This window comes from Crassostrea angulata, chromosome 10 (assembly GCF_025612915.1).
Source record: "Crassostrea angulata isolate pt1a10 chromosome 10, ASM2561291v2, whole genome shotgun sequence".
NCBI lineage: Eukaryota > Metazoa > Mollusca > Bivalvia > Ostreida > Ostreidae > Magallana > Magallana angulata.
Window position 1 is genome coordinate 22,744,498 of NC_069120.1, and position 14,250 is coordinate 22,758,747.

The 14,250-nt window shown below is 33.5% G+C and overlaps 1 protein-coding gene across 2 annotated transcripts; it reads right to left on the reverse strand.

The window, feature by feature from the left end:
* Positions 1-1,338: 1,338 nt before the first annotated feature.
* On the reverse strand, positions 1,339-13,153 carry LOC128167697 (uncharacterized). 2 transcript variants are annotated; one of them, XM_052833562.1, is made up of 4 exons: positions 13,131-13,153; positions 2,958-3,062; positions 2,596-2,806; positions 1,339-2,495 (listed from the first exon to the last, which is right to left on the reverse strand). In XM_052833562.1, the coding sequence occupies exons 2-4, from the start codon at positions 3,036-3,038 to the stop codon at positions 1,555-1,557; spliced, it is 1,233 nt and encodes a 410-aa protein (XP_052689522.1). In that variant the 5' UTR covers positions 3,039-3,062; positions 13,131-13,153; the 3' UTR covers positions 1,339-1,554. The 2 variants fall into 2 exon arrangements, with proteins under 2 accessions (XP_052689522.1, XP_052689521.1); XM_052833561.1 differs by lacking the exon at positions 13,131-13,153 and having other exon boundaries at positions 2,958-3,240.
* Between the last annotated feature and the right edge of the window lie 1,097 nt (positions 13,154-14,250).

Here is a 14,250-nt window from a genome sequence, read left to right on the forward strand (position 1 = left end):
AGATGAACATTTTTGCTTCTTAAACATATGACAAAATATTTCTCAGTAAAGTGCTATGGAAGACAGACTTTAGAGCCCTTTTGGCCCCTAAATTGAAGGGCCAGCCAATTTTTCTTGGCATCATACGAAAGTTCTTTTGATATTAAACATATTTTGTACAACAAGTGTTTAGAAATTCTTTGCCGTTTTTGAGCTATCTGGGATATGATATTTAAGGGGCCGACCCCTAATCTCCTTATTGGGGCCAGATAACGAAACTTTTATGATTGAATATTGTTTAAAACATCATTCTAAGCATCTTTTATTCTATATTGCTTTTTAAAATATTTGTCCTTTTTGAGATATATTCGATTGAAATTTTGGACTTTTGGCCCCTTAAAACCCCTAATTACGTAACGCATAATAAAATTTTTATAATGTATAGTTTTATTAGTGAAAGATGAACATTTTTGCTTCTTAAACATATGACAAAATATTTCTCAGTAAAGGGCTATAGAAGAAAGACTTTAGAGCCCTTTTGGCCCCTTATTTAAGGGACCAGCCCCTTTTTCCTGTTATCAAACGGAAGATCCTGTAAATATAAATTTTATTTCTTCTATATGTTATGGTAAATATTTTCGGGAAAGGAGATAAAGAACGAAAACCATTAAAAATTACGTCGTTTTTTTAAACTCGATTTTCGGGTCCAGGCGAGCTTCGACGCCTTTGAAGCCAGACAACCACAAATGCCTTTAAACACATCTACAATCTTTTGTCTACAATCCCTGAAAATTTAAATTCAATATATTTTTTCGTTTAGGAGGAGATAGCAGGACAAAATGACCCTCTAAAAATCACTAAAACGTCAATATCTCCCGAACGGAAATGACGTCATTAAAATAAAAAAATATATACAAGGTTTTTATCAATATCTACAAGATCTGAAATTTTCACGAAAATCGGTCGAGTCGTTTTCAAAAAATCGCTTGTACAAAAAAGCGTAAGAAAAAAAAATAATAAAAGGGAAAAAGAAACAAAGCAATAACAATAAGGTCTTCCGTTTCCAACGGAAGACCTTAATAAAAAACCTTACAATCACTATAAGGTCTTCCGTTGGAAACGGAAGACCTTAATGAGTCTTTGATGTCCAAGACATGAAAAACTGATAATTGCACAATGTTGTTTTAAGAGATTAACAGTCCTTGAGACATGGCACTCTGTCTCTTTGAAATCACATATAGAGTCCGAAAAGTGTTAATCACTAATTAAATAAGTAACTTTGTAAGAAGTAGACTGTGAGAAAATATTAAAAACATATGTCGAATTTTAAAAGTAAAGTCCAAAATAAAGTAAGTGAATTTTGCACGGTGATATATACTCTGAACCTGTCAATATCATCTCCTCCTTATTCATCGCACAATTCCTTCAATCATCACAACTAGAGAAAGGATAGAGTATCCTACATGCTCACTATCATGCGAGTTGCAAACCACTGTAGATCGTGGATTTCACTACATAATCAGAGGGAAAAAATTCATACAGATTTGTTGAAAATGCAGAGCACTCAGATCTATATCATGTATTGCTATTGTTTTCTTTTGCTTCACTTTTTTGGCCGTTTTCACCCGACTCTACGCCACTGTCTCCACTCACAGGAGAGACAAGACTGTGCTCAACGTCGTCAGTTGTGCTTGAATTGTCCGATGACGAAGGGTCTATACTATTTAACCAAGAAATGCAGTGGGGAATGTTGGTGGCATTTGGTACTGGAGGCAAATACTTCGTCAGTTCTTCAGAATCCGATTTTCTCGGAACCTCTGAAGTAGTGCTTCCGTCACCAATGCTGCTTTCAATGGACCCTACGCTCCGCCAAGATGCGTTAAAACTACGAGATGCTGAACATATATGGTTTCCAAGTTGAGGTGGAATGGATAATCCCAATTTCGACGCCAGGCGTTCATACTTTTTAGAAAGTGCTTCCTGCAGGTAACAGATATGCTGTTTTCTATTGGCTGATTTATCTATGTTTGAGAATATAATCTCCCAAAGACTGTTTTGATTTCCAGATTTAGTTGAGACCAGCAAGTCCAGGAATTCGATGTCCACAACTTTGTGATTGCATAGCTGGTCTACAATGTCTCGAATGTCGACATCACGCTTGATCACGCAAAGAAGACACTCGGAAGATCTACCTTCTGTTATCTTCTGGACATAGATTTCTCGAAGTTCCCTTGCAATGTGAGGAAATTGGTGTTCTCGACCAATAACTTCCAGAAATTTTACGAAATTTCCCCTCCCTCTTCTTGCAAAAAGAACGATTAGTTTACGTATTTGGTCTTTCCTTGAACCAGTATGTGTTATATCGGAAGCTTCATCTTGTGTCAAGCACTCTATATCAAGTAGTTCGTCCATTAGATTAGTATTGACCACATCCATGTCCTTCACCATATCTTGCAGTTTTTCCAGCAAACAATCCCTGTGAATAGTTTCACTTCCACTTAAATCGTCATTCCCTTCTGAAAATGTCATTATGAAGAGGTTAAAGATGTATTACAGAAATTTTAATCACAATTTGACAATCTGTTAAATACAATTCGATTAGGTACTTAATCTAACCTTGTTTTTTCAGTTTATCTTTGCTAATGCATCTTAGCAGTTCTTTTTTCATTTTAATGTTCGAGGAGACACTGCTTGAACTTCCAGTCATAGAATCGGACGATCGCAGTCTCTCATTGATCATATGGAGTTGGGCGTTGATGGCAGCATAGTTCTGTCTGTGTTCATGAGCCGATTCGTACATAAAATGAGTTAACTGATTCATCTTTTGCTAAAAAAATTAAAAACAACACTTAACATTAATATACTTGTACTCATTTAATGGGCACTTAAAAAATTAAGACATAATACAAATCATAACTACATCAATTTGGCAGAAGTTCTTGAATATACAAGGCCAATATTATAACCACCATACTTACCTGCATGTCCAATATAAGCATTCTCTCTGTTGTCAAATTAGGATATAAAACACCTTCTGTCTGTACGTGTTTGTCCTCCATGCTTACGTTGATTAAAATTTCCTGCTGGTAACGAAGGAGTCGGAATTCATTGATATATACGAACAATCGAGTATTTAGTGGGGCTTTTTTCTTCAGAATTTTCAACACTCCAGACTTCTCATGTTATTATAAAAGTTTGCGATTACAGACACGAAAGTATGTGCATTTTAAATCAAAACCACATACAAAAGCTTTATCTAGGTCAGTGAAAAACTACGGTGTCCTACTTCGACAAAAAAAATATCCACGCATAGAAAAATATATGAAAAGTTAACCTTTTTTAATCTAAATCAAATACTATACATCCCAATGATAAAAAATGTATACAGTAGTCTAGTTTTATACACTATTAGGTATAGTAGGCTATTGGTACTTTGCGGAACGGAACGGAACGGAACCAGTTAAGAGGCCCCAAAAGGGGAAACAAGTTTTTTTAAAACGTCATTATTTCAATTTAACTTATCGTAAATGGAAGATTATTTTACAAATGTTGCTGTTTTAATGAACTGTGTATTACATAAAATATGCTACTCATTGCTCTATAAGTCATTACACGCTTCTTTCCCGAGAAAACTTAAAGACACTAGTTGTTTTATGATGTTTGATTGACACTGTAAATATGAAGTTGAGGTTTAAACCAAACTCAATTAATCTGTGTGTGTAACGTTGATGAAAATTACTTAGGTAATCTTTCTTCTGAATAGATTTCTTCTGATTCCGTTCCGTTCCGCAAAATACCATTACCCGTGTGGATATTGGTATTTAACGGAACGGAACGGAATCTTTCAAACTTTTTAAATAAAGGAAAACATCATAGCAACTACTAGCGGTTTGTTTATTTCTATGTTCTTTTGAGATAAATGAAGCAAATCATTTCATAAATTCAAACATCTTGCATATGTGCATATCACTCCTGTGTTGTGTACAGCTATAACTTTTATTTCATCTATGATACTACATTACTTACACGGATGATATTACTAGTTTGTTCATCAAGCTAGCAATAACGCAATGTGCATCCCATATTACGTAGAACTCTAAAATATAACGAGCACATTCGCAAGGAAAAAGTTTAATATTCATCACTTACCTTCCGTCTAAACAATTTTCTTCTGGTTCCGTTCCGTTCCGCAAAATACCATTACCCGTGTGGATATTGGTATTTAACGGAACGGAACGGAATCTTTCAAACTTTTTAAATAATGGAAAATATCATAACAACTACTCACCGTTCCTTGAATTTTTTTATCAGATTCTTTAAAGATGAATGAGTCTATCAATCAAATCAATTCAGTCATCTTGTGTATTTGCTGATTATTAATTTCAGCGTTTGTGTGCGTGTGCTGCATACAACAACAACAACTCTGTTTTCATTTCTTTTTTATCAATTTCATATCATTGTCACGGCAGAACTAACTAGTTGGTTAAGTAAGCTAGCAAAAACACAATGCTTATATCAAGTAGAATTCATATTATACCAAGATCATTCGCAGCGCAGGGATAATATCGATAAAAATACTTGATAGTTTTATTTGAAATAAATTTGAATGAATGATGATATAACAAATGTTATTACCATACTTATAAATAATTATCTTCTGGTTCCGTTCCGTTCCGCAAAATACCATTACCCGTGTGGATATTGGTATTTAACGGAACGGAACGGAACCGTTTAAAAAATTTGAAATATAAAATATATCATAACATCTACTAGCTGTTTGTTTATTTCTATGTTATTTTGAGATAAATGAAGCAAACCAACAAATCATTTCATCAATTCAAACATTTTGCATATGTGCATATCACTCCTGTGTTGTGTACAGCTATAACTTTTATTTCATCTATGATACTACATTACTTACACGGATGATATTACTAGTTTGTTCATCAAGCTAGCAATAACGCAATGTGCATCCCATATTACGTAGAATTCTAAAATATAACGAGCACATTCGCAAGGAAAAAGTTTAATATTCATCACTTACCTTCCGTCTGAACAATTTTCTTCTGGTTCCGTTCCGTTCCGCAAAATACCATTACCCGTGTGGATATTGGTATTTAACGGAACGGAACGGAATCTTTCAAACTTTTTAAATAATGGAAAATATCATAACAACTACTCACCGTTCCTTGAATTTTTTTATCAGATTCTTTAAAGATGAATGAGTCTATCAATCAAATCAATTCAGTCATCTTGTGTATTTGCTGATTATTAATTTCAGCGTTTGTGTGCGTGTGCTGCATACAACAACAACAACTCTGTTTTCATTTCTTTTTTTATCAATTTCATATCATTGTCACGGCAGAACTAACTAGTTGGTTAATTAAGCTAGCAAAAACACAATGCTTATATCAAGTAGAATTCATATTATACCAAGATCATTCGCAGCGCAGGGATAATATCGATAAAAATACTTGATAGTCTTATTTGAAATAAATTTGAATGAATGATGATATAACAAATGTTGTTACCATACTTATAAATAATTATCTTCTGGTTCCGTTCCGTTCCGCAAAATACCATTACCCGTGTGGATATTGGTATTTAACGGAACCGTTTACATTTTTTAAAGCCATCTCAGGGCTTTGTTCGTACGATCAGTTTTATAATAGAGATTAACTGCCATTGATCATGGCTAAATATACATTTACATGCTTTATATGTTAAAAATATAATGTGCACATTAAATGGATTGCATGTCACTGAATTTTCATATCCATGATACAGCAAGAGACAGATTATCATAATGTTGATTAAATGTGCTTAATCATGTGCCTCTGTATTCCGCTTGTAAGTTTGTGTTACTAATCAGTGCAGTCTAATTGCAACTTCTCGGGCCTTCCCGACAGGCTCGGAAAAAAACATGAATGCATTAACATTACCGGATGTTTGAATGTTATACAAAATGGAGTTGCTTCCCATTTAAATAAGGATAGACTAAACAGCCTTGTGTGTCGTTTTTCGTGGTATAGTTTAGGATATATCGTTGGCTTTAATGAAGTCTATGTCAGATCTCAACAGATCATAGATTGTGTTGTATTTATATCAAGTTTTATAAAAATAAATGTTACCATGTACGCCTATCTAATACTTTCAATTGTGTCAATTTCAACTGTTACCCTCCAAAACAGGACTATTTATTTTTTTATACTGAATGTTTTAATTTTAAAGAACATTTTACTGCCTCTACATAGAAATGACGAGAATTATACAGCAAACCGTACGCATATGTAACAATTTGTGTGTTACCCGTTGCCAAGGGAGTTGCTAATGCTGAGGGTAATATAACGGATTATTAACTGCGTCTAAACCAATCAGATTTCAGTATTTTTTTTTTATTCGAACTTTCATGTACAAGTTATTCACATCATCTTATATATTTAGTTTTACAGTGCATACACATCATATATTCACTTCATTTGAGATTTAGAATATAAGTATAATATAGACACAGTCACATACCGAAGATAAAAAAGCACATGTACAGACAAGTGTATACACCGACAGACAGACGTATATATGCACAAACAATCTCGAAAACTTGCTTTCAGAAATTAACATAGAATTATAATAAAACAAAATATTCGGAAATGTATTTATTGGCCAATAAATCTCTCATCGACGGTAGAAACTAAAATATACATATACATGTAAAGACAAATGAATTCAAAGCACAAATCACACACCAACGCTAGATCAACATACAGACTTGAATCACAACGACAACTGATTACCCTTATGGCACGTCATACTATTACTTATTATAGTCTGTTCCAAGATATTTTTGCCGCATATTTTCTTAAATTATTCAATATTTATAAATACCTCTTGGTTCAGACGATGTTCATTCAAAAGTATGAAAAAATCCCAAGATTTCCCCTTTGAAACGCCCCCTCTAGCTTGTCGGGTATCAGTACACGGCTAAAAATAAAAAGTCTACGAGGTTTTTCCATTGCCAAGGAGATGAAGACGCCCGGATGATAACGTTGAAAATTGCGCGAGGTGTCCCGAGTATTTCCGAATGGAGAAAAGATGTCAACATTCCCCATTATAAATCTCCGTAGGACATCTGTTTTCGTTCCTGTGAATTTTTACGAGGGAAAAATGATAATGTGTGAATGAAGTTATCTTGGGAATTTTCCCTTTCATCGATTTTAATTGCACTTCAGTCACAGGTATGTGTATTTTTATTAAAAATCGTTCAAATATGCAGCATAAATATCTTGGGACAGACTATAGGTTAGTTACTGACTCACTACGCCTCGCCATCTATGAGATTGATCAACCCAATATATTTCCGTAGTGAGTCAGTAACTAACCTAATAAGTGTTTTGTTTTCCCAAGGACTATCAAGCGACATGTTTATTCACAAATAGCGATGATCTACGCAAAGCCATATACAAGATGTCTAACATCTCGTGCAATTTAACTCATTCAAACTCTTCAAAATTTTCAATCTCACCTTTCAAATACTCTTTAAAAATCTTTGCTTCAACCATGTTTACTTACAATGTTTTGTTCCTATTCAATTTTAAATGTTTTCTCCCTTTCCTCTGCAGAGACTTGATCAAATATCGACGCTGCCATTTTGTTCTCCTCCAGACAAAACAATGTGACGTCAATATTCTAAGGGCAACTACTCTAATTTTAATGAATTTCAAAGGGCAACTACTCCAAATACATTAAGAACTTACAGCATGCGGTTTATGTATTGAATTCAATGAAATGTCGAAATGAGTAACGAAGCGTCGGCCAATGACGGCCATATTGCCTAATACTAGTATTATTTCTCACCGAACAAATATAGAGATATGTGCACGTGCTATGTTTAAACCAATGAAAGTGTGACATTTCAGTCCAAGGGAAAACAATTATATATGTGCGAACTTTAAAACAGAGATTTCATATCATTAAAGTCACATGGGCTTGGTTGTTGGATAGTGAATTTTCTAATTATTTGTTCCCGAAGAAAAAATTGATTATAATTGGTAATCTTATGTGTATTTCTGTGTATTGCAATAAATAAATTCACCGAAACCCCCCGTTTCAGTCATGTTTAAAAAGTGTATTCAATGTACATTAAAAAAAGTAAAGGGACGACACTCGCCATCTTGGATTTATAGGGGGTCCTCGTTTCAAGCTATGTTTTAAACAAATTCTTCCATTTCTCCAACGATATCTGACGAGATCTAGGTTGTAAAATGTTAAAATGACTTAATCCTATCGTCTGACTACATCTGTACGCTGCATAATAAACACATGAAATGTACTAGATACTCGCCAAACTTATCGAATGCAACGGAAGTTGATGCAAACTCTCCATGTAATCACTGAGGAGATCCGAAAGCATTGGATAAACCTAGAGGAATATCTTTTCGCGGAATTTTTGCTCTCTCTAGATTTATCATACATTTTCGGAACATCTCAGTGATTATATGGATAATTTACGTCACTCAAAAGTAAACTTCCGTTGCTTTCGATAAGTTTGGCAAGTATCTAGTACATTTCGGAAAGATGTGTTTATTATGCAGCGTACAGATGTTGTCAGACGATAGGAATAAGTAATTTTAACATTTTACAACCTATATATCGTCAGAAATCGTTGGAGAAACGGAAGAACTTGTTTAAAAAATAGCTTGAAATGAGGACCCCCTATAAATCCAACATGGCGAGTGTCGTCCCTTTACTTTTTTTAATGTACATTGAATACACTTTTTTAACATGATTGAAACAGGGGGTTTCGGTGAATTTATTTATTGCAATACACAGAAATACACATAAGATTACCAATTTTAATCAATTTTTTCTTCGGGAACAAATAATTAGGAAATTCACTATCCAATAACCAAGCCCCTGTGATTAAAGTATTCTCCTGCAAAATGTGACATAAAGTAAGCATTAAAGATTTTAATTGACAGATAACTGCAATGCGATAAGAATCTGTAATAAACAAAATACAAATAAAAATAACAGGTATTGGTTTCCATAGAAAAACAATTCAATAAATATTTCACATAGAATTAAGTAATGCAACATATCTTAAATATATTCTATAAATAAATTCATTAATTGAATAGAAAATAATGAGTTAAAACCGTAATCAATTGACTTTATTAAACTGACAGTACGTAATTATCAAGTTCAAAATGTAACGTTTGTCGACGAAATGGCGCACCATACTTGAAGCACATGGTAAACTAAAATCCATCGGTAACAAGAATATGCAAAACTAAGCATAGTTGACAATAAAGACAGAGGTAAATTACATCACTAGAAGATTAATAATACATAATTATAACAGTCAAAACACTTACACAGTGGAATTCAAGGCTTACAAAAAACTGTAGTAATCGAGCGTTTAGAAATATGGCGCAGTACTCCACTCATAAACAAACAAGTCGTACACAAAATCTTTCGTACTAAATACATGTAGTAATCAAAATAAGATATGCACAAGACATAACAGAAATAAAAGTTAACGTTGTACACAAGATAAACACACAAGATATTTATAATTTTATATTAATGAAATGGTTTGTTAGCTTGCTTCTTATATCCCAAAATGATGTTTATTTTTTTTTTTAAGATTCCGTTCCGTTCCGTTAAATACCAATATCCACACGGGTAATGGTATTTTGCGGAACGGAACGGAACCAGAAGAAAATTGTTCAGACGGAAGGTAAGTGATGAATATTAAACTTTTTCCTTGCGAATGTGCTCGTTATATTTTAGAATTCTACGTAATATGGGATACACATTGCGTTATTGCTAGCTTGATGAACAAACTAGTAATATCATCCGTGTAAGTAATGTAGTATCATAGATGAAATAAAAGTTACAGCTGTACACAACACAGGAGTGATATGCACATATGCAAAATGACGGGTTTTGACGGGTTATGTAGTTTTCAGAAGAATGATAATAGGCAAGTGTATTGTTAGTTTGCACGCTTATTTTCATGTCTGTATGCATGTGTGCGGAGAGAAGCTTATATATTATAGCAAAGTACTTACATTGCACGTGTACGATTGCAAATCTACTTATTACTTAAAATTGTAATTTGCAAGATTGCCCTCTGAATTTCATGGTCCTGTCGCAAACTACTGTCAATGCATTTTCTCTCCAATCTCACTAAGCTGATTCCGAAGACACCGGCCCGTGAATGCAGACGATACTTATGGGCAGTCTTTCAAGATATATATCCAGTTTGACTTAGAATCTTCGAGTTTCTCTAACAAGGGCTGTCTAATTCCTTCCCAGAATTTTAATTTACGGAAGCGCAATTGAAGTTTAATTGAAGTTTAATCCCAACTAAATAAGTCAGCCCACTCATAAGGCTATCAAGTATTTATTTTAAAAAATGATTATAACCCTGCAAATGGATTTGATATAAACTTCGACTTGATGTAAACATTGTCTTTCGCTAGTTTGATTAACCAACTAGCTTCCTTCCTTAAAAAAATCAAATAATTTATTATATAATGAATAAATGTTGCCTTTGTAAAAATATGTTTCACATTTTAAAAAGTTTGAAAGATTCCGTTCCGTTCCGTTAAATACCAATATCCACACGGGTAATGGTATTTTGCGGAACGGAACGGAACCAGAAGAAAATTGTTCAGACGGAAGGTAAGTAATGAATATTAAACTTTTTCCTTGCGAATGTGCTCGTTATATTTTAGAATTCTACGTAATATGGGATACACATTGCGTTATTGCTAGCTTGATGAACAAACTAGTAATATCATCCGTGTAAGTAATGTAGTATCATAGATGAAATAAAAGTTATAGCTGTACACAACACAGGAGTGATATGCACATATGCAAAATGTTTGAATTGATGAAATGATTTGTTGGTTTGCTTCATTTATCTCAAAATAACATAGAAATAAACAAACAGCTAGTAGTTGTTATGATATATTTTATATTTCAAAATTTTTAAACGGTTCCGTTCCGTTCCGTTAAATACCAATATCCACACGGGTAATGGTATTTTGCGGAACGGAACGGAACCAGAAGAAAATTATTTATAAGTATGGTAATAACATTTGTTATATCATCATTCATTCAAATTTATTTCAAATAAGACTATCAAGTATTTTTATCGATATTATCCCTGCGCTGCGAATGATCTTGGTATAATATGAATTCTACTTGATATAAGCATTGTGTTTTTGCTAGCTTAATTAACCAACTAGTTAGTTCTGCCGTGACAATGATATGAAATTGATAAAAAAAGAAATGAAAACAGAGTTGTTGTTGTTGTATGCAGCACACGCACACAAACGCTGAAATTAATAATCAGCAAATACACAAGATGACTGAATTGATTTGATTGATAGACTCATTCATCTTTAAAGAATCTGATAAAAAATTCAAGGAACGGTGAGTAGTTGTTATGATATTTTCCATTATTTAAAAAGTTTGAAAGATTCCGTTCCGTTCCGTTAAATACCAATATCCACACGGGTAATGGTATTTTGCGGAACGGAACGGAATCAGAAGAAAATTGTTTAGACGGAAGGTAAGTGATGAATATTAAACTTTTTCCTTGCGAATGTGCTCGTTATATTTTAGAATTCTACGTAATATGGGATGCACATTGCGTTATTGCTAGCTTGGTGAACAAACTAGTAATATCATCCGTGTAAGTAATGTAGTATCATAGATGAAATAAAAGTTATAGCTGTACACAACACAGGAGTGATATGCACATATGCAAGATGTTTGAATTGATGAAATGATTTGCTTCATTTATCTCAAAAGAACATAGAAATAAACAAACAGCTAGTAGTTGTTATGATGTTTTCCTTTATTTAAAAAGTTTGAAAGATTCCGTTCCGTTCCGTTAAATACCAATATCCACACGGGTAATGGTATTTTGCGGAACGGAACGGAATCAGAAGAAATCTATTCAGAAGAAAGATTAGAAAATTAGAAAGTAATTTTCATCAACGTTACACACACAGATTAATTGAGTTTGGTTTAAACCTCAACTTCATATTTACAGTGTCAATCAAACATCATAAAACAACTAGTGACTTTAGGTTTTCTCGGGAAAGAAGCGTGTAATGACTAATAGAGCAATGAGTAGCATATTTCATGTAATACACAGTTCATTAAAACAGCAACATTTGTAAAATAATCTTCCATTTACGATAAGTTAAATTGAAATAATGACGTTTAAAAAAAATCTTGTTTCCCCTTTTGGGGCCTCTTAACTGGTTCCGTTCCGTTCCGTTCCGTTCCGCAAAGTACCAATAGCCGTATAGTAACATACCAGGTATTCAGCTACAGCTAGTCCTTCTCTAGGTATAGTTGTTAATTATAAAAAAAAAACGGTACAGAGAGCCACGATTTTTTAATTTTAACCCGGTGAGTTGTTTTCTTTACATTGCATATATAAGTTTTGTTCGATCTGATTAAACCATGACTGATGGACACAGACTTCCCTGCACTTAGTTGATTATATGATCCGGGTTTCAAGAACCGTACGTTGTTCATTAATTAAACACTTTTTACACAATATATCCAGTTAGTACAACTATCAAATAATAATAATAATATTTCTCCTCAATGTGTTTTTATTTACCCACGTGACGAGGAAGTTCACTCGATTCCATCCTTCCCAGACACAAAACATTTTTAATTTTTTTTTAATAAGGATGGTCCTACTAAGACAAAAAATCCGCATGTTACAACTGTACCTATAGTGTAAGGAGAACATTTATAGAATCGGTATTTCTTTAAAAAGGGGACACAATTTATTGTAAGCCAGGGTATAACAGGCTAAGTAAGTAAAAAGTATTCTAAATATTCCATAAAGATTCTGATATATCAGTTAATTTATTTAACTTGTTCTGAGAAAGTAATGCTCAGTAAAAGGAAAGGTGCAAGTAAAAGTTGAAAGTCAGTCATTTGAACAGTCAGTAAAACCCCACACAGCCAGGAATCTAACACCGATGGAAGACTCCTACTTTATCACAACTTACGGTTGGTTCGCCTGTTAAATGCTAGAGAGTATAAGAAAATGATTTCAATATTGACGAACGATAGACAACCATGATAAAGCCCTAGTAGCAACTTCCTACCTTAATGGTTTATGGATACGTTCTACAGTTTGAAAGATTATGGTAATAAGACAATCATGAAGGGAAGCTAAACAGTGATCAACCATTCAAAAATGAATTTTAAAATAGATCATGACATACTGTTCTCTTCCTGATTTGTCTGCGTGATGCAAACCGTCATTTCTACGACTTTAATAGCGGTCGCTCTCCAACTACCGAACAGTTAAACAAAGCTTAGGGTTAAAAACAAATTTATCTGTTCATGCTGGCAGTGCGATAATTACCTTTATTTTTAAGAAGGATAGCGATTGAAAATACAAGTCTTTTTCATACAACCCCGTTTGTTTTTTTGTTTTTTTAAACATCATCCAAGACAGTATCCAAACAACTTATGACATAGTAAGGATCTCTAACATACACAAGACCAAATTTTAAATGTCACGGGACACAACATTGCTGTTTAGAGATTTTGGTCTTTCTCGACCGTCTTGGCACCGTATTGCTTTTAAAAAGGCATATGATAGATTACATCAAAGAACGGACCATTTCGGATCATATGATTGTAGAGTTTTTTTTCCAAAGTAATTATCGTAGTATTATTTGCTGTGTAATGAAGAATGATGACCCCCGTAGAATAATGACCGGGAGTCATTTTTCGACGTAGAATAATGACCCCCCTAGCTGAAGAATAATTGGATTTTTCTGAAGAAAAAAGACCCAGGGGTTATTTTTCTTCACGTTGTACATGAAGAAAAATGACCCCCGTAGAAAAATGACCCCCTCTGTAAACAAGAGAAGAAATTGGTTACCCCGTATCCAAAATACTACTTTGAAATTACTTACTCTGTTCAACTGATTTTGAAGTTATAAACACCGAACTTGTAAATAAATCGCTGTATATAGTTTTTCATATCCGTAGCAAGCACACACAAAACATTCTAACATTTCCACAAATTGATTGTTAACAGTTACGTCACTTCTCTCGTCGACATATGGCGGGAAATGACCCAAAATAAAGAAAACCAAATTTATACACAATGAGGATATTGTGTGATAATTAACAAACAATAATCATGAAAGAATAATTGTTGTAATAATATAAGCAATATTCAATGGTGAATGAATTGTCAATCAAAGAATG